Raw genomic sequence first — 21,590 nt, 5'->3', positions numbered from 1 at the left:
AGAATGACCCTTTCAAGGTAACAGCTTAACTACATAGATGCATTTCTTGGGGTTTGATTAATGATTAACAATTACCAATTTCAATAATAAATTAAATTCTTAACATGTATTATTGGTTAATGCAAACCCAGTTGGTTTAAATATCAACATTTCCTGGTATATTATATGACTAGATAACAGCAACTGACATTCTTAATTGTAAATTTTAATTTTTAAAGCCTGGTAACCACACATTTTTCATCTTAACCATCTTTTTTATTGTCAATTAAATTTCTCAGTATAATTCATAATTTCTTATTACAATCAATGTTACTCAGAATCAGGTAGGTGTAACTGCATAACAAGAATGACATCAATCTTTAGCACATCAGTTACAGTAGTTTAGGCTTATTTAACAGAGAGAACAAATGTTTTTAAGTGGCCTAGTCAAAGTCCAGAGCTAAATCCAATTAATATGCTTTAATGAAAGGTACATACCACTGAACTCAAACTGAACTTTGTAGCTGCATTTTTCTTTAGCTCATCATCTTTATATAACAATGAAAAAAAAAAAAAAAATGTTTAATGTAAAAAAAGAACTTCTAACCTTAAATCTCATCTCTTCAGCAGAAGACTTTAATGATTGCAGATTGTGTTATTACAGAACAAACTCATATTATCTGGCTTGTGAGGTATCGTTAAAATTTTACATGAAAAACACTTAGGTAAAAACATTTTATGTATGAAAGGAATCTGTTATTTATATACCCCATTAAACAGCTTTGAATATTAAACCTGAAAAGTTCAGAAAATAACAAAATGAAGCAATTCTTTATACCCAGATGCAGATCAATGCATATATATCTGTTCCCATTAAAGCTTCATAAATCATTAACATAGCATGCTTATGTGAATTTTCTACCACTGACAATGAATCTAATCACCATTATAGGAGTCATTTTGCCTAATCCCAAAGCACAATGGTATTGTAGTTCAGTTCATACAGACATGACATCCAGACAAAGCTAAATATTCTATTTACAATAAACAAACTTTACACTACAATAAGTCAGCACAGGTTAATTAACAGCTACATGACTGTGAAACATGTACAGCCATACAGCTTTAAGATTTACTAGTGTTCAACAGGGCAGCCTTTGGGGAGCAGGGAAGAATCCTAATTAGCTTTTAAAGTGAGCAAAGTTTTCCTGTTATTCTGTCTCTGATCTAATGCGCCAGCCATGACTCTGTGCCATAAACAATGATTTATTTTTCCCTACCAAAAGGGGTTGGCCTTTGCCACTGTAACATTTCTAGTTTAGTCCCTGAGAGGCCAATTAATCTGTAAGATGTATGTAGCTGAAAGGATATCTATAGGGCATCATGAAAATTATGGTGAGGATAAAATCAAGGTGGGATGAGAAAAAGGTTGAGGTCGGGTGAGGTAATTTCCTTTTTTTTTGTTTGCACATAGCAGCAGTTGCATGAAATTGCAATATCAGTTACCTGTAATATCTTTCTGTGCATTATTCGGTGTGTTACAGCAAAAGATAGTGCAAGCACTTTCAAAGGATCTTTTTGATGTTTGATTTCATACCTCTGAAGACGAATTGGAATTGAGGTTGCCATGGGGAACTTATCAGCAAAGGTTAAAAAAAACGTGGGGCTTTCTTTGCAGACACCTAAACAAATATGAAATTTTCTCAAAGGTCTGTTAACAACAGCAACAAGTGCATACGTAACTCACTGCTCGTAAATTCATTTCATCAAGAAATAATTGAATCCTGATCAATAGCATTTTGGTTTAGGTTTTACTTTTTTCTTTGTTTTCCAGTATATTTATTTCTACATTGTTTAACACAGTATGTTCTATAGTTATAGGCCAACATATTCTATTATTTCTGTCATTTAGAGGTAGCTATATGAGTTACAGTAGTTTCCTTTCTTGCTATTTTCAGGTATTTTCTAGCTTGCTTATTTTCATCTTATTTTTGTCCTGTTGTTGCTTTTAGTGGGCTACAATAATACTGTACAGTGGAAAGACGGAGAGACGCTGGAGCTAGTTAATATACAGAGATGAACCTTTTCATCCCAGCACTTTTCATCCCATAAAAGACATTTTATCCCAGCGCTGCGTGTCCTGTGCCCATAACATTATCGATGACCCCTCACACCCCCACCATAGACTGTTCTCCCTGCTGCCCTCTGGGAAGAGGCTTTGCAGTATTCAATGCAGGTCAAGCAGATTCCAAAACAGCTTCTTCCCCACCGCCATCAGACAGCTGAATGTTGAAAAAACTCTAAATCATGTCACAGACCCTGCATCAAACTGACTATATCAAAGCGTTTTGGGGGTTTTTTGCACTATGTTTTTTTTTTTTTTTGAGAAATTGAAATGCGATGAGAGCTTTTGTTTTGTATACACTCTGTATATACAAAATGACAATAAAGTTTGTCTAAGTATATTGAAAGGCTCATCACAACTAAACACAGAACCTAAAAGTGCTATGGATGCCTGTTGGCATGTAGTAATCTGCCCCTGCTGAGGTCCGACACACCGGATTGCTTCAAGTTTTCTAAAGATTAACATAAAACTGAAAGCTTCCCTCAGCATGATAAAGTTTAGAAATAAACTTGATTTTTGTAAAGTTGTTAACATCCCTGCCCCACCATTACTGTGTCTCCATGCTGTGAGTCCGTTGTGCTGAAATAGCTGTCAGATCTCGCTAAAATGCCACTTTAATACAGCCTCTGCTGACACAATAAATGGCTTCTTTTCTGCACTTAAACTGTTAGATGTGTGTATTTCTTATAGTTTACTGTTCTGGTGCACATGACAACCCTTTTAATGTTCTTATGCTCATGTGGGTCAGTTTGGAGCTGTTCACATTTAAGTCACAAATAATATAGGCCCTATTTCCAAGGTAATGAGAACAACCATAGGGAAAAAAATCTGAATCAGAAAAACAAATGTGTTTGCCAAGATCTTCAATATTGCATGAATACCAAACACTGCAATACACAAAAGTTCAGTGTTTTATAAAGGAAATTCATGCATGCATACTTCATTTCTGTTTTGAGCTCCATTTATTACTTAACCAGATTTCTTTGTTTTTTTTGTTTTTTTTATTATCGCTATTCTTTGTTTCTAAATTCAATTTCAAACTTTGAGAGAAAAGTGTTTGAATGAACTTTGATATTTCCACACTCAGTGTTATTTTCAAAGAAAATAGTCCCTCTCAGTGAAAGAAGCGTGTCTGTCTGTGGAACGCTGTACCTGTCCAGGGCCGAGCTGAGTTCATCCAGCCTGTGGGTGTTAGTGGTGTTGCCCAACTTAGACATTGCATCCATCCTTTTCATAATCATCTCTAGCATGTCACTAATTTTCCTCAGCACCCCGCGAGATTCCTGGCCACTGAGAACTGAAACAAGATACAATATGAATCAATTTTGTGTACAATACAATAAGACAGCACCATATGCAACAATTCATAAAAAAAAAACTCATAAAAGAGGATGGTCTGATGAATATTAACATGAAACAAATATAGAATGTGCTGCAATACAGGGTATATTTTAATTCAGTGTGTTTGGATGAATTCATGTGACACAATGCAGAACAATAAGGCATTCAAATACAGCAGAGTATGATAGGAGGCGCTGTTATACTGTATTATCGTCAAACAAAATATGCAAGATGGTACAGTACATACAATACACCACTTTAATTACGCATATTTTCAATGAGATTAATAAAAGCCATTAAAAGGTTTTTTTAAAAATATATTAATCACAGTATTCGACACAATGCAATACAATTTTTTAATTTACTAATTTAGTTTTATATTTTTATACTGAGGCTCTGTAATGATCTTAATTCACTTAATCTAAAACAATCTGTGACTTTCCACTTCAGTACATTTCCTTATACTTCCAGAATTAAAAATGCCTTATTTGAACATGTGTTTTATATTACATGTTATAGTTTATTGATAAATCAGTTGCTGAAATCTATTCTAGTCAATAATTATGAAAGAGTCTCGTATGGACAAAAATCGCTGGAAATTGAAAGGGGTCAAACCTTCCTTTAACTGGTTTTTGAATGATCTTTAAAATAACCTATCCCCTGTTAAAACAATGGAAACATCAATGAATGAAAGATAAAAACATGACATATCTAATTTTTTTTTTTGAAACATGTCACTTATTCTCCCTTGCCTCTTGCTGTAGCTGCGGTACTTATTCCCTGAAATACATTGTTGTATTTTCTGATTCGTTTTGCATCCTCTACTCAGTCAAGATATATCTTGTACATTATAAAATTTAATTTGAATGTAATTTACTTGTAAATAAAGTTTGAAAAAAAGGGTTGATTTTCTGTGCTGAAGTATCAAAATTATAAGTTTAACTATCATATATATATATATTACCATTCAAAAGTGTGGGGTCAAAGTTGTGAAATGCATAGAAAATTGAGTCAAGACATTGACAAGGTTAGAAATAATGATTTGTATTTGAAATAAGATTTTTTTTACATCAAACTTTGCTTTGGTAAAAGAATCCTCCATTTGCAGCAATTACAGCATTGCAGACCTTTGGCATTCTAGATGTTAATTTGTTGAGGTAATATGGAGAAATTGCACCCCACGCTTCCAGAAGCAGCTCCCACAAGTTGGATTGGTTGGATGGGCACTTCTTGCGTACCATACGGTCAAGCTGCTCCCACAACAGCTCAATGGGGTTCAGATCTGGTGACTGCGCTGGTCACTCCATTACCGATAGAATACCAGCAGCCTGCTTCTGCTCTAAATAGTTCTTGCACAATTTGGAGGTGTGTTTAGGGTCATTGTCCTGTTGTAGTATGAAATTGGCTCCAATCAAGCGCTGTCCACTGGGTATGGCATGGTGTTGCAGAATGGAGTGATAGCCTTCCTTATTCAGAATCCCTTTTACCCTGTACAAATCTCCCACCTTACCAGCACCAAAGCAACCCCAGACCATCGCATTTCCTCCACCATGCTTAACAGATGGCGTCAGGCATTCTTCCAGCATCTTTTCATTTGTTCTGCGTCTCACAAACGTTCTTCTTTGTGATCCAAACACCTCAAACTTGGATTCATCCGTCCACAACACTTTTTTCCAGTCTTCCTCTGTCCGATGTCTGTGTTCTTTTGCCCACCTTAATCTTTTTCTTTTATTGGCCAGTCTCAGATATGGCTTTTTCTTTGCCACTCTGCCCTGAAGCCCAGAATCCCACAGCTGCCTCTTCACTGTAGATTTTGACAGTGGTGTTTTGTGGGTACTATTTAATGAAGATGCCAGTTGGGGACCTGTGAGGTGTCTGTTTCTCAAACTAGAGACTCTAATGTACTTATCTTCTTGCTCAGTTGTGCAACGCGGCCTCCCACTTCTTTTTCTTCTATGGTTAGAACCTGTTTGTGCTGTCCTCTGAAGGTAGAAGTACACACCGTTGTAGGAGATCTTCAATTTCTTAGCAATTTCTTGCATGGAATAGCCTAAATTTCTAAGAACAAGAATAGACTGTCGAGTTTCAGATGAAAGTTCTCTTTTTCTGGCCATTTTAAGCGTTTAATTGACTTCAAAATGTGATGCTCCAGAAACTTAATTCTCAGTTTTGTAGCTTCTGTAACGAGCTAAACTGTTTTCAGATGTGTGAATCATCAATTTACCTTCTGAGCCAATGAGCAAACACATTGTACCATTAGAACACTGGAGTGATAGTTGCTGTATATGGGCCTCTATACATCTATGTAGATATTGCACCAAAAAACAGACATTTGCAGCTAGAATAGTCATTTACCACATTAGCAATGTACAAAGTGTAATTCTTTAAAGTTAAGACTACTTTAAAGTTATCTTCATTGAAAAGTACAGTGCTTTTCCTGCAAAATTGGGGACATTTCAATGTGACCCCAAACTTTTGAATGGTAGTGTATATATATTTTAATTATATATATCATTTATATATTCTTTATTACTTTATAGCCATAAGAACAAAAAAAAATCTTACCTCTGAGTTTTTTTTTATTGAATAAAATTAGCAGACATCTTGAGATTACATTTCATTGTTATACAGATATACTCAGCCACATTTGTCCTCATGAAACTAACCCACTGGATAAAGTATAGCCATGTCTTAAGGGCATAAAGTGGGCCTTGGCAGAGCTCAAACAAATCCTGGTTCTGTTAAAAGAGAGTTTTTCCTCTCTACTGTCGCTGAATGGATGCTCGGTGTGAGGGATTGATGCAATCAACAATACAATGCGAGTGATTTCAACTGTCCCTACTTGCTTAAACAGGAGGCTTTAATCCTTTGCAGGATTCAAACTTATAAGCTAAGGAATCCGTCTGGTTTCCTTACAAAATTTTAACCAGCCTGTCTGTATGATTTGTCTTTGGACAGTGATTTGAGATTGTTGCTGTATAAATATAACAGAATAAAAAAGACATGTCTGTAGACATACATCTACTGTATATTTAACAAGGAGCATGGAAAAAAGCTTATTTTTCACACAAGCACAGTCTGATGAAAAAAAAGTTCACACTCTACAGAAAACATATTTGTCACAAATCAGCTTATTTAGTTTATTTATTTTGTTATAATTCTGCTACATTTGTCAACATGTTAACATTATAAAAACAGCTCTATTTAAATGCAGTTAAATTCAAACTGTTTAATTCATATCAGTCATATTCACATTTAATCTAAGCCAAATTATACGAATACCACTCCTTATAATCAATTTCTGGGTGTGATGAAAAGCCCATATGTGTATATGAAGAATTAAAAATACCAAGATCTATATTTTTTTCTCTTTGTAACACATTCTTAGAAAGAAGTCTTTCTAACCAGAGGAAACCTTCTTTATAACCAGGCTCTGTATTGAGAATGCATCTGAATGAATAGGCTAGAAGTTGAGAGGATAAAAATTCCAGGAAAGCACTGATTCTATTAGCTACTTCAATTGAAATGCCATATAAATGATACCAAACAGGGACATGAAGGGTCAATGGGAAATGTGAACAAGCAATCATTTGTGCATCCGATGCCCTGCATCTACGCATATAGGAGTAAAACTATAGCAGTGTTCTTTCAAGCCAGCCCTCAGCTTGATCAAAAGGAAAAGTAGAAGTTACATGACTGAAACTGGGAGCTGGTTTCACAAAAGACAAGCCTTATAATTGAAGGGTTTGCCTTCGAGGGTGGTCATTAGAAGCAGGATAAGTAAGAAGAGATTCTTCTATTTCTTTCTGGATATAAGAGGAAGCCAAAGAAGAGAAGCTAAAACTCAGGAAATATGAGCCCTCCTTATTTTCTTCAAATCTAAGAGGAAGGTTTTTATTATATATATGGTAATAAAGTCTCATAATAATAAAGAAAAAAATCATACATATCACTGCATTGCAAGATGTTTCTCTTTTTGTAATTTTGGTCCAAGAGTTCACATACATTCCTCATGGTTATTTCAGAATCATTTAGGGCTTTTAAAATATGCACCTTAACTATTATTTGTCTGTGGAATGATTATAAGATACATCAATTCAGATTTTGTTCTATAGCTGCAACTCACAACCAATGCCATCTCAAGATCATAGATCATACAGTCAGATTAGTGAAATTTTTTCTATCATAGGAGACCCAGTTAATTGCACCCAAAAACTCCTGTCAGCTGCTTTAAAAAAAAATAGAATATAGATCAGATGTATTGTGGAATTCCTGTGATTCACCCAAATTTTAAAAGTAGACATATTGTTAAATATGCTATATACAATGGGATTAAAATTCTTTTCACCAAATTGTAACTATCCAGATAATTGCAGTAGCTATCAACAAACTTCTGTCATAATTTAGGATAGAATTATATGAACCCTTTACAGTAATCTTAATACTGCCAGTATAAGCTGAAATGGCAAAAACTAACAGAATATGATGAGTGTTTTTGAAATCAATAACAAACCTTGTGATCTGATGTTAGGTTGACTAGTTTAGAGTTATTTCTCATTGTTTATTACTTTATCTAGTTTGTACAGTGCGGCAGTAGCAGAGGGATGTTAAAGCCTCAGCACAATTCTTCCACCACCATGCCTAATACTTGATACACTGTTCATATGATTTCTTCCAAAAAGATATTTGGATTATATGATGATCAACATATCTTCTGAAGGCATTTGTTCCACTTTGCAGTGGCAACCTTAACTAAAGCTCTACGATTCCCTTTTCAAGCAAGCGCTTTTTTTCATAGTGGATACAATCTTGGTCCAGGGCTGAACCTGAACATCTTAACTAAATATTTTTGTCCTCAGGGGGGCCGTTTGGAGATTTGGATACGGTGCATATAAAAGACACCCAAGGAAACAATTTTTTTTTTATGATTAAAGCGAGCAAGTAAGCTTCTTAGATGTCAATCCCAAAACGAATCTTTGCTCTGTTGAAAAGTTGCCTAAAGGCCTATGCCTAAAAGTCAAGGACAGTGTGTGATTCCGTATTTAAGGAACCAGGTCTGCCAGGAAGAGAGGTGAAATACTGTGTTTAGCTGCAATGATTTCAGAAGATTCATGTTTTACATGAAAGACGTATAGTTGCATTGCAAAACCGTAACAAACATATAACCACATTTTGCATGAATGCTTGATAACTCTGGGTTGTCATGGTTTACCTTTTAAAAGTCAACATATCAATCATGTGTCTTCCTGTTTACTCAATCCAACAGAATGCTGAGAGTAAATATGTCAGCAAAGCACACGGCTCTGCAAACTATTCAGACAATATGAGAAATTGTCTCATTCCTCAGAAGTTAATAAGGATTGTACTGGAGTTAAAACCCAAATTATGTTAGATATAAACAGCGTTCCATAAACAAGCCTGTAGAGACAAATAACATCAAAGATGGTGCCCTCATTGCATCATTAGTGTGTTGAGGTTCTGACCCCATTTTCTTTTTTCACTACTGTGGTAAACTCAATTAAATACGTACATCTGCATCTGCTGGTAGGAAAATGAGTAACAAAACTTGGGCTATAAAATAAAAATATCAAAGAAATCAAGAGGCAATATTATCTCGTGAGCATACTATGTATGGTTACTGGGAAATGAGAGGCTTTAAACTAGCCTTTGAATTAAGTTTAATAAATTATTTTAAATAGACATTACATATGTGTTTTCTCAAAAATATTTTTAAAATAGCCTTTTTATTTGAACCTTTTCGACTAAAACATGGTTAAATAAGCAGCTGGACAACTCAGTAGTTCAGCATCGATGTATCTACAGTATATGCCTGTAGACTATTTTCTATGATGATAAAGATGTCTGTCCTGACATAAAGCAAGATTTTGACATATCCACTGTCAGATACAAACTACAACATAAAATACCTTATTTTGGATAATTTAACTTAGCATTCCATTTTTAAATCAATGTGAAAGGTTTTACCTCCAGCTCATCTTGAATTCTCTTGTCCCAAACCTGAATGAGGAGACAGGGGAATTGATTTGTAGCTGTATTACGCTCTAATGACTTGGTAGAATTTTTATCAAAGGAAGAAAGGGGACAGGTTCATTGGGGAAGATTCACTAGGAAATATTACAGAGTTACCCCAACATCACCAAAAAGCCTTTTGATACTTAACAGACAACATATGGGCAGATATACATGAAATAATTTCAATTCCACATTTGATTAAAGACATTTTGAATTTCTTTTTTTTTGAATCAATAGTTTGCAAGACAGACCGCTTCGGAACATCCTTACTGTCTACAACTATCAACACTTTTAAAACACAAAAAAATCAACACCAAAAAATTGTTAGGAGTTACTGTAACATGAATTTCCCAAAGGAAAATTACAGCAGGTCGAGCAGGTTCTGCAACAGCTTTTTCCCAGGTGCCATCAGACTGTTGAACTGTTGAACTCTAAACTGAAGTCTGCATCCCACTTGAAACCATTATTTTGCACCACCAACGTTGATGAACTTTATAATCCTTTTAAATAGGATACAACTCAACATTCTAGTGCATTTTGCATCATATTTATTTTGCACTGCATTGAACTTTTTCATATTATTTGCATTTTGCACCCTTATTTTAAACTGGTTTCTTTTTCTCCTACAGTTACATTCTAAACACTGCTGCACTTCATACTGGTAATGTTTATCTCACTCCAACTGCAATATCATTACACTGTTTTAAGCTGTATGCAACAAAATTTCGTTTAGTATTCGTTTTGTATAGGACATTTCTCCTAATGTCTAATAAAGAATTTTTGAATTGAAACGAAATTAAGAAACTGCTGTAATTATTATTAAGTTTGTATTACAATATACTGTATTTTTTTAATAAACTATTATTTGTATCAGATACATAGGCATTTATGTTTTACAAACATTGCATGGCAGCCCTCTTAAGAAAGAATATACTGTGCTTAAAAAATAAGGGGAACACATAAACAACAATTAACTTCAATTAGATCAAACTTCTGTGAAATCAAACTGTCCACTTAGGAAGCAACACTGATTGACAATCAATTTCACATGCTATTGTGTAAATGGAATAGAAAACAGGTGGAAATGATTGGAAATTAGCAAGACACACCCAATAAAGGAGAGGTTCTGCAGGTGGGACCACAGACCACTTCTCAGTACCTATGCTTTCTGGCTGATGTTTTGTATCCTTCTGAATGTTGTTGGTGCTATCACAGTCATGGCAGCATGAGACGGACTCTACAACCCACACAATTGGCTCAGTTGGTGCAGCTCACATCCAGAATGGTACATCAGTGCTAGCTGTGGCAAATCGGTTTGTTGTGTCCGTCAGTGTAGTGTCCTGAGGCTGGAGGTGCCACCAGAAGACAGGCCAGTACACTAGGAGATGTGGAGGAGGCCGTAGGAGTGTAACAACCCGGCAGCAGGACTGCTACCTCCACCTTTGTGCGAGGAGGAAAAGAAGGAGCACTGCCACAGCACTGAAAAAGGACCTCCAGCAGGCACATACAATAAAGAGCCTCATTTTGACCTGTTTTATTGATATTACATGAAAGTTAGATTAGACTGTAGTGTGTTTTTCCAATTTTAATTTTGTGTGTGACTCCAAATCCAGGCCTTCATTGGTTGATACATTTGATTTTCATTGATGATGTTTGTCTGATTTTGTTGTCAGCACATTAAACTTTGTAAAGAACAAATCATTTATTGAGAAGATTTCATTCAGATCTAGGAAGTGTACAAGGAGTATTCCCTTTATTTTTTAGCAGTGTATATATGTTTCTCATTCAACATCAGGCTGCACCGTTGCTTTCTTTTTATAATAATATTAAAAGATAAAAAGGCAAAGAAAAAGATGCCAGAATTAATCTTTAATAGACCAACTCACAATGATGGAAAGCCGTAGTACTTTACTTCAGGAATATAACAATCAGAGTAAACATGAATGACTATTGAAACAAATTAACAACTAATTAGCAATCGGATAATTATTAATTGCAGTATAACCAGCAAGAAAATGCCATTTTATGAAAGAAAAAAACCACCTAAAGCAGTGATTCAGCAGAAATTATACAAACAAATACATATTGTGCATTAAGGACAAAAGAACGTTCTTGGTCTATAAATGTCCTTTGTCCAGAAATTGGATTGAGGGTTTTGGGTGTTTTTTTTTTTTTTTTTTTTAAATGTTTTTGTCACTTACAATTCATTTAGGGTGTGTGATAAAAGGTTGTTGCTTATGTGAAATATATTGTTTTGATGTATATTAGGTTACTATTTTTTTTTTTATTAATTAATTAAAAATGTAACCCCCGGATTAAGTCATTAATAAAATCATTGATATCTTTAGCCTTCCTAACTTGTATAAAAAAAATGGACAACACATTTGTTTTTGATAAAATTGATAAATTTGAGAAAAAAAGAGATTCAAGGAGAATTCCCATTCTGCTAGTCCGTAACCAATTAAATATGGATTGTGGTTTAATTTCTCCTTACTTAGATTGTATCCCCATCAACAAACCATTACCTAAAGCCCATCCATTTTCTATATTCACTTATCTGTGCAATGTCATGGAGGAAATTAAATCTATCTTCAGTAGTCTTTGGGTAGGATAGGGAATGCACCTGCACCCTGGACAGGTCACAGATACACACAGGACACATTTATATATATATATGTGTGTGTGTGTGTGTGGGGGGGGGTCCTGAAAGAGAAATTGTATCTTAAATGAGCTAAACATTAATAGTTTCACTGTTTTCTTAGCAAAAGTAGTAAGAGCACCTGGGGAATGTGCCAATGTGAGGATGTCAATCATACACCTTTATGGGACTTGAGTAAACCTATTCCTGTTTTTAAGCAGCAGAAGAACAGGAACAAATAAAACCTTACATTGTTCCTAAAAACAGTGAATATGGAGCCTTACTTTCTAGAACTTCCTCATCTATTGTATTAGGTTGCAGAAACTGCAGTGTGTGCAGACTCACTTTCTATGTCAGAGCTCGTTTATCATCAGCCAAGCAAAAGTCACCTTTCTCAGGAAAGCCGAAATTGTATTAAATCACCAGTAAATAAAATCTGGAGTGAGAGAGTGAAACACTGCTCTCGCCAATAATAATGTGTGTTTGAGAGTTTCAGTGAAGGCAGCCAGCTCAGGATCATGACCAAGTTTTTACAAAGGATGTTCCAATGATCTTAAGACACTTATATATTCAATTAATTTCCTTGTAGTTTCATTGCCCGTGTGTTTTCCTTTAATGCTCAGCTCTATCTGGTAGCCTTAGCATTCTAAATAATTTATCAGCTGGACAACAAATCTTCATTCCAGGGTGGGAGAGAAAGCCAAATCCCTATTCGGTAAAAAAAAAAAAAAAAAAAACACATTTAGCAGAATAACATTAGCAAAAAGGAGACCATTAGAGAAAGGGAGAGAGGTAAAAAAAAACATTTTTTTTTTCCTGGTAGCTAGCAAGAGCGTATCCATAATGTTAAATTGTATAAACCAATTTAACACCGCAATTTGCTAAATTAGAAAACAACAAAAAAAACACTTAAAGTCTACATACAGCAAGTCTGAATTAGGCTTTTAAGCTGAAAAGTTGGGTGAGCTAATAATTCTGTCCTGTAATGACTGGCAAATACAGTACAGTGCTACTGAAACCACTATTACTTAGAATTATCAAAATAAAAAACTCAGCAAATTACAGCTTTTGAACAAAGCATTATATGCTGTTCTCCACAAAATACATTTGAACTATTTTTTGGATGTTTCTAGACCAAATCAATCAGGCTGAGTAATTACAAAGGTGGTCTGAAAGCTTCACATCTCCAAGGATTCAAGGATGGATGAGACCCAACCTGCATATCTCAGGTCTCTATATGTTATATGATTGCTTTGGCTGACATGCCTCTTTAATATTGTTTTGCAACTAGAGACAGTACCATTAGATTGGAAAACCGGGGTGGTGGTCCCCCTGTACAAGTTAGGGGAATGGAGTGTGAGGGGCTTCTCGGGGATCCCCACAATGGCCTATACTAGGGAGCTGAAGAGGAAAGTTTGGCTAGTAAATAAACCTCATATTTGGGAATCTCAAACACAACCTCAACATTTGTGTACACTCTACATCCTCTGAAGGATGCTTGAGGGTTTTTTGAAGTTTGCACAATTGGTCCACATGTACTTTGTAGACCTAGAGTAGGCAGAGGACACTACAGGTGTACAGAGTCAGGTGCCTTTTACTAGGAGCCATCTGGTCTTTGCAGAAGTAGAGCAAGAGTCTGGTTTACATTCTTGGAATTAAATAGGACCTGTTCCTTGTGTATTATGGACTCCAGCAGGGCTGCTTGGTGTCCTGGGTCCTTTACAAAACTTTATGGAAAGAATTTATATGTGAGGCCAAGTTCCAAAGGGGGTCTGATTTGGGGATCAGTCGATTTTGTCTCTGCATTTTGTGGATGACAGTTCTGCTTGGTCGCTTCAACCAAAGCTCATCACTCCTTATTGTGCCTTCACTACAAATGCTTCTTTTTAGCATCAAGCCATCTGGTTTACATACAAAGTCTATGGGAAATGTTATTGAGGAGTGTTCAGTGACACTATTTCAGTTTTGGGGGAGCGGCAAGTCATGCAGCATTTCTAACATCAGGAGCAGTGCGTTTTGAGCTTTAAAACGGATGCTTTACTCGGGATATCTAACGTTTTGTAGCTAAGCACTCAGTATAAATTAAGCAGAGAAGCTCTACACGCAAGCTGTGATCCCTTTCTCTGCAGAGCTGTCTGCATTAAACTTTTAAAATAATATATATAAAGGAGTTAGACTTTACTGGTTTTACCTAAAAAGCTAGAAGAATATATTTTTCATGTGCTCTAATCATTAATAATCCACTACATTATTTTCTGAACTGTGATTAAACCATTTAGCATTTCATGATACCTGAATTGACTAAATATGCCAAAACCTGACAGTAAAAAAATGAAATAAAAATCAATTGTATTAAAACTACCAGTTTTTTTTTTAACATGCTCGTGTAAATTCTCTCTAAGCCAGCCAGACATTTGTTCAGTTTTTCTGAGGAAGTCTTGACACCATTTCAGGAGTCAATTCTCAGCTCACACCAGAGCAAGTTTTAGTTGGAGCACCAACGTATTTATGCAGCATGGAGGTTTCATCAGCCTAAGCACATTCCAAGTCAGATCAACCTGAGCTGTTTGGGTCTTTGGTTGTGTAAGGGCTATGTGTTAGGCCATTTGAATCATGATGAGTGTGTTAATGTAAATTCTTTGGAATTACTTCCATGACTGAATTGTGGATGCAGATTTTTTTGCAGCTCATCAAAGCAAGAAAAACCAAACCATGTGTCGCTTTCAAGGAAAGGAATGGAACAGCTAAACGGCTGGAGTGTCGAGCATCCGGAGCATTGAGTGTCAAGAGCATCTGACTTCAAAATACACAAGGATCCAGTCGAGGTGTTGGACGACTTTTTGAATGTCATAACATGCTTGGTGTGCATGGATAAGTAGTATACTTTACTGTTTTATTACATATCATTTTCCTGGAGCTTTGGTCCAATACCCAAGGCAGAGCTTTTAAACACTACCAGCTGATGGGGCTGGTTTCTTTTCTGTAAGATATTTTATAAATTTTGGTTTGTAACAACACCAGCAGGAGTAACGAAAGAAAGGGAGTGGACTGTGCAAATGCCATTTTCATATCTTTAATATATCCAAAGAACAATTTTAAGATGTTTCAAATCAGGTAAAAAAAAATAACCTCTGTAGTCATTCTATTAAGAATTAGCCTACTTTTAAATCTGTGTCAGAGCTTACAGAGCAGCAGGGCATCGTGCTGTAATTAAGTTCTGGCCGCAGGCCCAGCCGCTATATGGAGTAGGATCTTTCCTCTAACTGCTGCCATAATGTCAGCCCATAATTTGAGCATTTTCTGGTAATTCATTTATGACTCAAGTAGTTTAAGGATGTTTTTAATTGACAAGGGGCAGTTCAAATATCATCTGTGCATGCAGTTCATAAAGATTATGAAATAATTACATACGACACCACTTAGGAACTATAAAGGTCATCATCTTTAGTAACCCATCAACTGTATGGTGAGGTAACAGCAATCATCATTTGGTTTTAGCAAACGCAATCTTTTAACAGAGTGGCTACCAATTCTGTCGGTGACTTATAGATTAGTTTGATGGAAAGCTGAACACCTGTCCATGATGCCCAGACTACAAATAAAGACAGGAATTATACCACTGTTTTCAAATAAGGTGGGCCATTAAACCAAGGGAAGATGTGATTTTGGCACAATTTTTCCAAATTTGTTAAAATGGTGCTCAAATGTGTTTTTCACCATATTAAAGGGAATCTGGTCAAATCTGGTCAGATTTCCATTGCGGGATCGAGCCTTTGTTCAAGATGGACACCCACGTGCGGATGCTGTTCCTGGACTTCAGTTCAGCTTTCAACACCATCATCCCACAGCATCTGATGGGCAAACCAGAACACCTGGGATTCAATACACCCCTCTGCTATTGGCTGCTAGACTTCCTCACAAACAGACCTCAGTCAGTCCAGGTCAGACAGAACACCTCTGATGTCATCACCCTAAGTACAGGCTCCCCTCAGGGCTGCGTCCTGAGGCCTCTGCTGTTCACCCTGATGACACAGGACTGTGTCCCCAGGTTCACCACCAATCACATTGTGAAGTTTGCAGATGACACTGGTGGGCCTAATCAGAGACGACAACGACCAGGATTACAGAGAGGAGGTGGAGCAGCTGGGAGACTGGTGCAAAGACAACAGCCTGATCCTGTATGTGGAGGAAACGAAGGAAATCATAGTTGACTTCAGGAAGAACTGGCTTAACCACGCTCCACTGCTCATCAACAGCTCAGCTGTAGAGATGATCAGTAGCACCAAATTCCTGGGTTTGCTCATCATAAACAAGATAAGCGGGACTGTAAAGACCACCTCACTGGTCAAAAGGGCACAAAAGCACATGTACTTCCTGCAGAGGATGAGGAGAGCCCACCTGCCCCAACCTATCCTCACAACCTTCTACTGTAGCACCATAGAGAGCGTTCTGACCAGCTGTCTCACAGTGTGGTGTGGCGGCTGCAGCACCACAGTTTGGAAGAAGGTGAGAAGAGTAGTGAGAAGACCAGAGAAGATCATTGGGGCTCCTCTTTCCTCTATTAAAGACATTTCATCCCGGCGCTGTTATGCCCCGAGCCCGTAAGGTCATAAATGACCCCTCAGACCCCCAACATGGACTGTTCTCCCTGCCTCCCTCTGAAAAGAGGCTTTGAAGCATCCGATGCAGGTCCAACAGATTCAAAAACAGCTTCTTCCCCACCGCCATCAGACAGCTGAACTGTCTAAATCCTCTCACAGACTGACAAAACCACACCAAAACACTGCATAATTGCACCATATATATTTTAATGCTCTAAACTTCCATATCAATCATTTTTTTTGCATCATGTGTTTTTCCCCACACTGTGTACATTTGATTACAGCTGCACTTTAAGAAATGGAAATGTCATGAGAGCTGCACAAAACAACATTTAACAATAAAAGTTGTCTTAGTCTAAGTCTCTTAGGTTGTATATCATCAACTGTGTGTGGAGCAGTTAAGAAAGTCAACAAGGAAATTGACAACTTCCGAAAATATTTGCTATAAACTGTTGGAAAGGTATGACTCTGGTGTTGAGTAATAGTAACCATGAGGGAAAGAGTACACAGTATACATTTCCTGAAGCATTTTTCCAGAAGAGCCCAGAAGGGTCCACGGTTTGATGGAACTATTAATTGTACCATCTGTCTTTCAAGTGCTATGCAAATTCCAGTAGTAAAAAAAAAAAAAACTATTTAAGCAATAATAACTATTTAAGCATGTTGCTTAAATTGTCCCTTAGTGGTTGCAATGCAAAAAAATGAGGAAAGGCTTTAAATGGCAGTGTTTAAATCAAATGCTTATCAGATCCTTCTTTGTGTCAGCTGTCTGCTATTCCTGGATAAAGTGAATATAGACTTCTACTGTTGTGATTTCAAGCAGGAGTTGAGGGCCTATCACATAAAACCTTTGCCGTGTCGTTTCTCATTCTCTGGTTAATAACAGCTTGATTTAGGAGACACTAATCTCCCTTAACGACTCAATATCTGAGGTACTGCAGCTCAGTCAATATCAGAAATTTATTTCAATTAGATAACCATCTGTACTGTGACTGGTGTCCTCAACAAGCCATCTAGCTGGCATCAAAGCTAGCAGTCTCTTCACATTGAAGTCATGTTTGTCAATATTCATCATCTTTTCCACACACACAGTTCATTCAATACTATATCCATTTAACTCAAGCATTTACTCATGATTAGACTTTTAGATTTTTCCTTTGGGCATTTCCATTACCCTTTTCACATGAATATACAAAGTGTTTACATGCCGGACCCTTTAATGAGTCCAATCCAAATAAATAAAAAGGCAATGCCAGTTTCAATCCAATCCAACTTTATCTATAAATCATTTTAAAATTTGCCAAGGACCAAAATGCTGTAGAGTAAGCAAAATCACATGGATACACAGACTCTAACGACTTGAAATAAATAAAACCAAAAAAATAATAATAAAAGGCATCTAACAAAATTCAAATAAGAACTAAAAAAATCTGTAATGAAATAACTTTGCACAGGAATAGAGGACTCAAATGCAAGACCTGACACAGTGGAATCAAGTTCAAGGTTCTTTAATGCACTGGGGTCAAACATGTAAAATCCAATGTAAGCAGGAGCAGCAAAAACAAAGGCAGCGAAAGGTCCAAAAACAAGCACGGTCAAAAAATTACTAGAATGCTAATTTCAGTTTTAAAAAGGCTGGAATGCTTGACTCATAGGACAAATACAAACTGGCAAAGGGAAGCTGCATGACTGAGAAATAAAGAGGCGAACAAACAAAGAAGAATCACAAACTCCTGGTGAATGACAATTAGGGGTGGCAGATCCTGATTGCAGGGGGGATTTCAGGAAGTGAGGTTGCCTAAAGTTAGATAGGAAATTAATAGAAAATAAAACAGATACTGAAAATTAATTGTAATACAAGTAAACTTAATTAGTCAGGACTGCCCCTGACAAAGATCAACATCTTACATGGTGTCAAAAGCCAAGGCAAAGACATGTTTTGAGCAGCCATTTGTAGACTCCTTAATGCACAATGGAAAACTGTTCATATTTTTGGAGCTGCCAAAGAAAACGCAGGATCCCCTCTAAACTTCCTTCTGGTTTTACTATAGGCACTTCAAGAAGCAGCTGATTGGCTGACCGGAGCAAACATCAGATACAGCACTGGGACTTGCTAAACAGCCGATACCGCACTGTGACATCACAAACCGGTAGGTGGCAATAGTGCTCTTTGACAAACATGGATGTCTCCAGCAAAGCACATTCAAATGAAATTACTCTTAAGTAAAAACACTTATTATTTATTGAAAAGTACATTCAGAAGTTTGTATTTTGAATGTGACCGGACATTTCCTTTAAGAGATAGGCTACCTATATTAAGTGTTCTATAAATATAATTTTGTATTCTATTTATTTTGCTTTTAGTAATTTTTTTACCTGTAACTACAATTACAAAGATAAGGCTTCAAACCTCGTCTTTCTTTTATGACCACTCTAAACTGCCTGTAGAACCTGCAATTTGCTAATTTTAATGGGGAGGAGGGAAAACAGCTTGCAAGTCTGTATATTTGTGCAGCAATATTTGTATACGTGTGGAGACCCACAATACACCCAGTTAATACACTCACAAAAAAAAAAAAAATTGCAGGTGCAAATTAGCATCTCGTATTCTGAATCTTTTGAAGCTCATGCCTTACATTTCCAAAAGTATTTACACACATAGTTTCCAGATATTTGAAATGTGTTTAAATCAGTTCAATAACCACACCGATACAAAATCCAGGCCAAATTTCTTTTCAAAAATTTGTTAAAATACATGTTGCCTTCAAGAGCTTAAGGAATACCAGATTCTATCGTATGACATGCGCAATAAGTCCAGTCGTAAATTTTCCTTGCTTTTAAATGCCAGAAGTACTCTCAGTGATATTATAGAATAAAGTTTTGAACACTGAGCAAGACAGCAACTTAGCCACAAAGTGTTAAGCCACTTAAACTTGACGAGAGAGGAAAAGTATCATAGGGGGAAGTTTTGCAGAATCACACGGGATCTTTGCTCCAAAAAAATCATTTTAAACAGCACCCTTTTTTTTATTAGTAACATAAACATAAAACACATTTCTTAATTATCAAAAAGATCAAGAACCCCACGTGAGTTAGTCCAGATTCCATTTCCTTGGGGTGGGGCTCACCTTTAGGGAGCAGAAGTGTCATCCCATAACAAAGCTGTACCAGTGTGTAAAAGCCAGTAATCATTTATCAAGCCACTTGCATGAAAAATTACATTTCTCACGCTTTACACACAATGTCCCCTTTTTTAAAAACAAAGTCAAGTTAGAGATAAGGAACAACTGTTCATCTGTATATCATGCAAATTTATAAATGAACCATTTAGATGAAACATATGTATCAAAATGTTCATATATTCTTTAGAAAAAGTTTCATGCAAATCTATGTTGTCTTTAGTGATTCATTTTTTTAAAAACTGATGTTGTGCTCATTCATTTTCCTGTTAGTACAGTCTGATTAGTGTAGATTGAGCCTGAACTTGTTCTGGTCCAATCAGCCACTCCGTAGCGCACATTAGTCCCTAGTTGGCCATCCCTATGAATTTTATTGTCTCAACTGCTGTTATGCATTGAAGGCATGACATACTTCAGCATTTTTTTGTTTTATTTTAAAAATGTGAGACTTTCAGCTCCCTCTATTCCCCAACACGACGTATATAAGAGGGGTACCCAAGTTACAGTTCTGGTGGGAAAGAGTTCCTACTGTGATGAATTAAAGTATTCACTTACAAGTAGCACTTTCAGATACAGATAGATAGAAGGCTGGATTGTAAGGCTTTCAAGTAAATATAGATGTATAAACATATGTCTTTTAGAATCGGTTTTGGTATGTTAACACAGTACTGATTTAACTTTTAACTTTAAGGGCATTTTGTGCCTTTGGGGATTTAAAGGTTTGCTTTAGATGGATTACCAAACAAAAACAGATATACTCCTTTGAAAATGTCAGAGGCTTGGGTGAAAATAAGTGAAAAAATCAAAGTACCAACACTATCTTTGATAGACCTTCTCCAAGACTTTAGAAATAGATCAATACAAAATCAAGATTACAAGAAGGTCTGGCTTCTTGAAAGAAAAACATAAAGAAATCGAAGATGATTCAAGACTTTTGCACACCAATAATATTTTTACTCGCCTTTCAAGTTGATTGCTGCTGTATAGGGTATCTTATGCTATTAATATTTAACAGTTCATTCTACAGCATCTCATTAGAGCACTGCTTAAAGCCAAATGAATCCTGTCCTGCTGGATGTTCACCTTAGTGGCCCAGATTTCTGAGCTGTGGCAGCTCCTTTCTCCTCATGTCAGCAATGGATAAAATGAAAAAAATATATATATCTTTGTGCACAGAAATTTAACACTAAAAGCTCCTCCCTTACAATTTAAATATTCATTACAGAGAGAAACCAGATTGTGCCTGAGTAACTTCCATCTTTTATGCACGTTTGAGTAGGCTGATGGATTTAAAAGCTGCAGGAGAAAGAAACTTATTCTGTGTGGAGCTCCAACCTTTTATACCTGACAGAAGGAAAAGGTGAAATAAAAACTGCAGTTGTTAAAAAGAGCTTTTTTTCCCCCCGCTGCATTTATAGCTCTAACTTTCCTTTGTAAGACTGCTCCTTTCTCAAAATAAGTAATGATCCGAACGGAAGCATAAATACTGCATGAAATACAAATCATGTCCATTCTGCAATCTTAACTGCAAAGTGTGCAGCTTCCAGTTTTGATAACTGTATATTGTTCTGATAAGTATTAAATAACTAGCCAGTGATATACTTTGATTTGAATCTTAAATAATTTACATCTATGGATTTTTACAGGCTGCTTGCTTGCAGCAAGAAGTTTGTGGGTTCGGATCTTTCTGCATG

At 36.3% G+C, this 21,590-nt stretch overlaps 1 protein-coding gene across 1 annotated transcript in view; it reads right to left on the bottom strand.

Annotated features, from left to right (window-relative positions):
• The window catches only part of LOC107088091 (alpha-1,6-mannosylglycoprotein 6-beta-N-acetylglucosaminyltransferase B-like), an 83,150-nt gene that overhangs the window by 50,051 nt on the left and 11,509 nt on the right, over window positions 1-21,590 (bottom strand). The window contains exon 3 of the mRNA XM_015380031.1: window positions 3,257-3,401. Within this exon, the coding sequence (XP_015235517.1) occupies window positions 3,257-3,401 (145 nt within the window). The remainder of the gene's footprint in view (window positions 1-3,256; window positions 3,402-21,590) is intronic.

This window comes from Cyprinodon variegatus, unplaced genomic scaffold (genome assembly GCF_000732505.1).
Source record: "Cyprinodon variegatus isolate N-32 unplaced genomic scaffold, C_variegatus-1.0 Scaffold206, whole genome shotgun sequence".
Taxonomy (NCBI): domain Eukaryota; kingdom Metazoa; phylum Chordata; class Actinopteri; order Cyprinodontiformes; family Cyprinodontidae; genus Cyprinodon; species Cyprinodon variegatus.
Note: the sequence above shows the minus strand (reverse complement) of the source record. Positions and strands in the feature narration are given on the sequence as shown.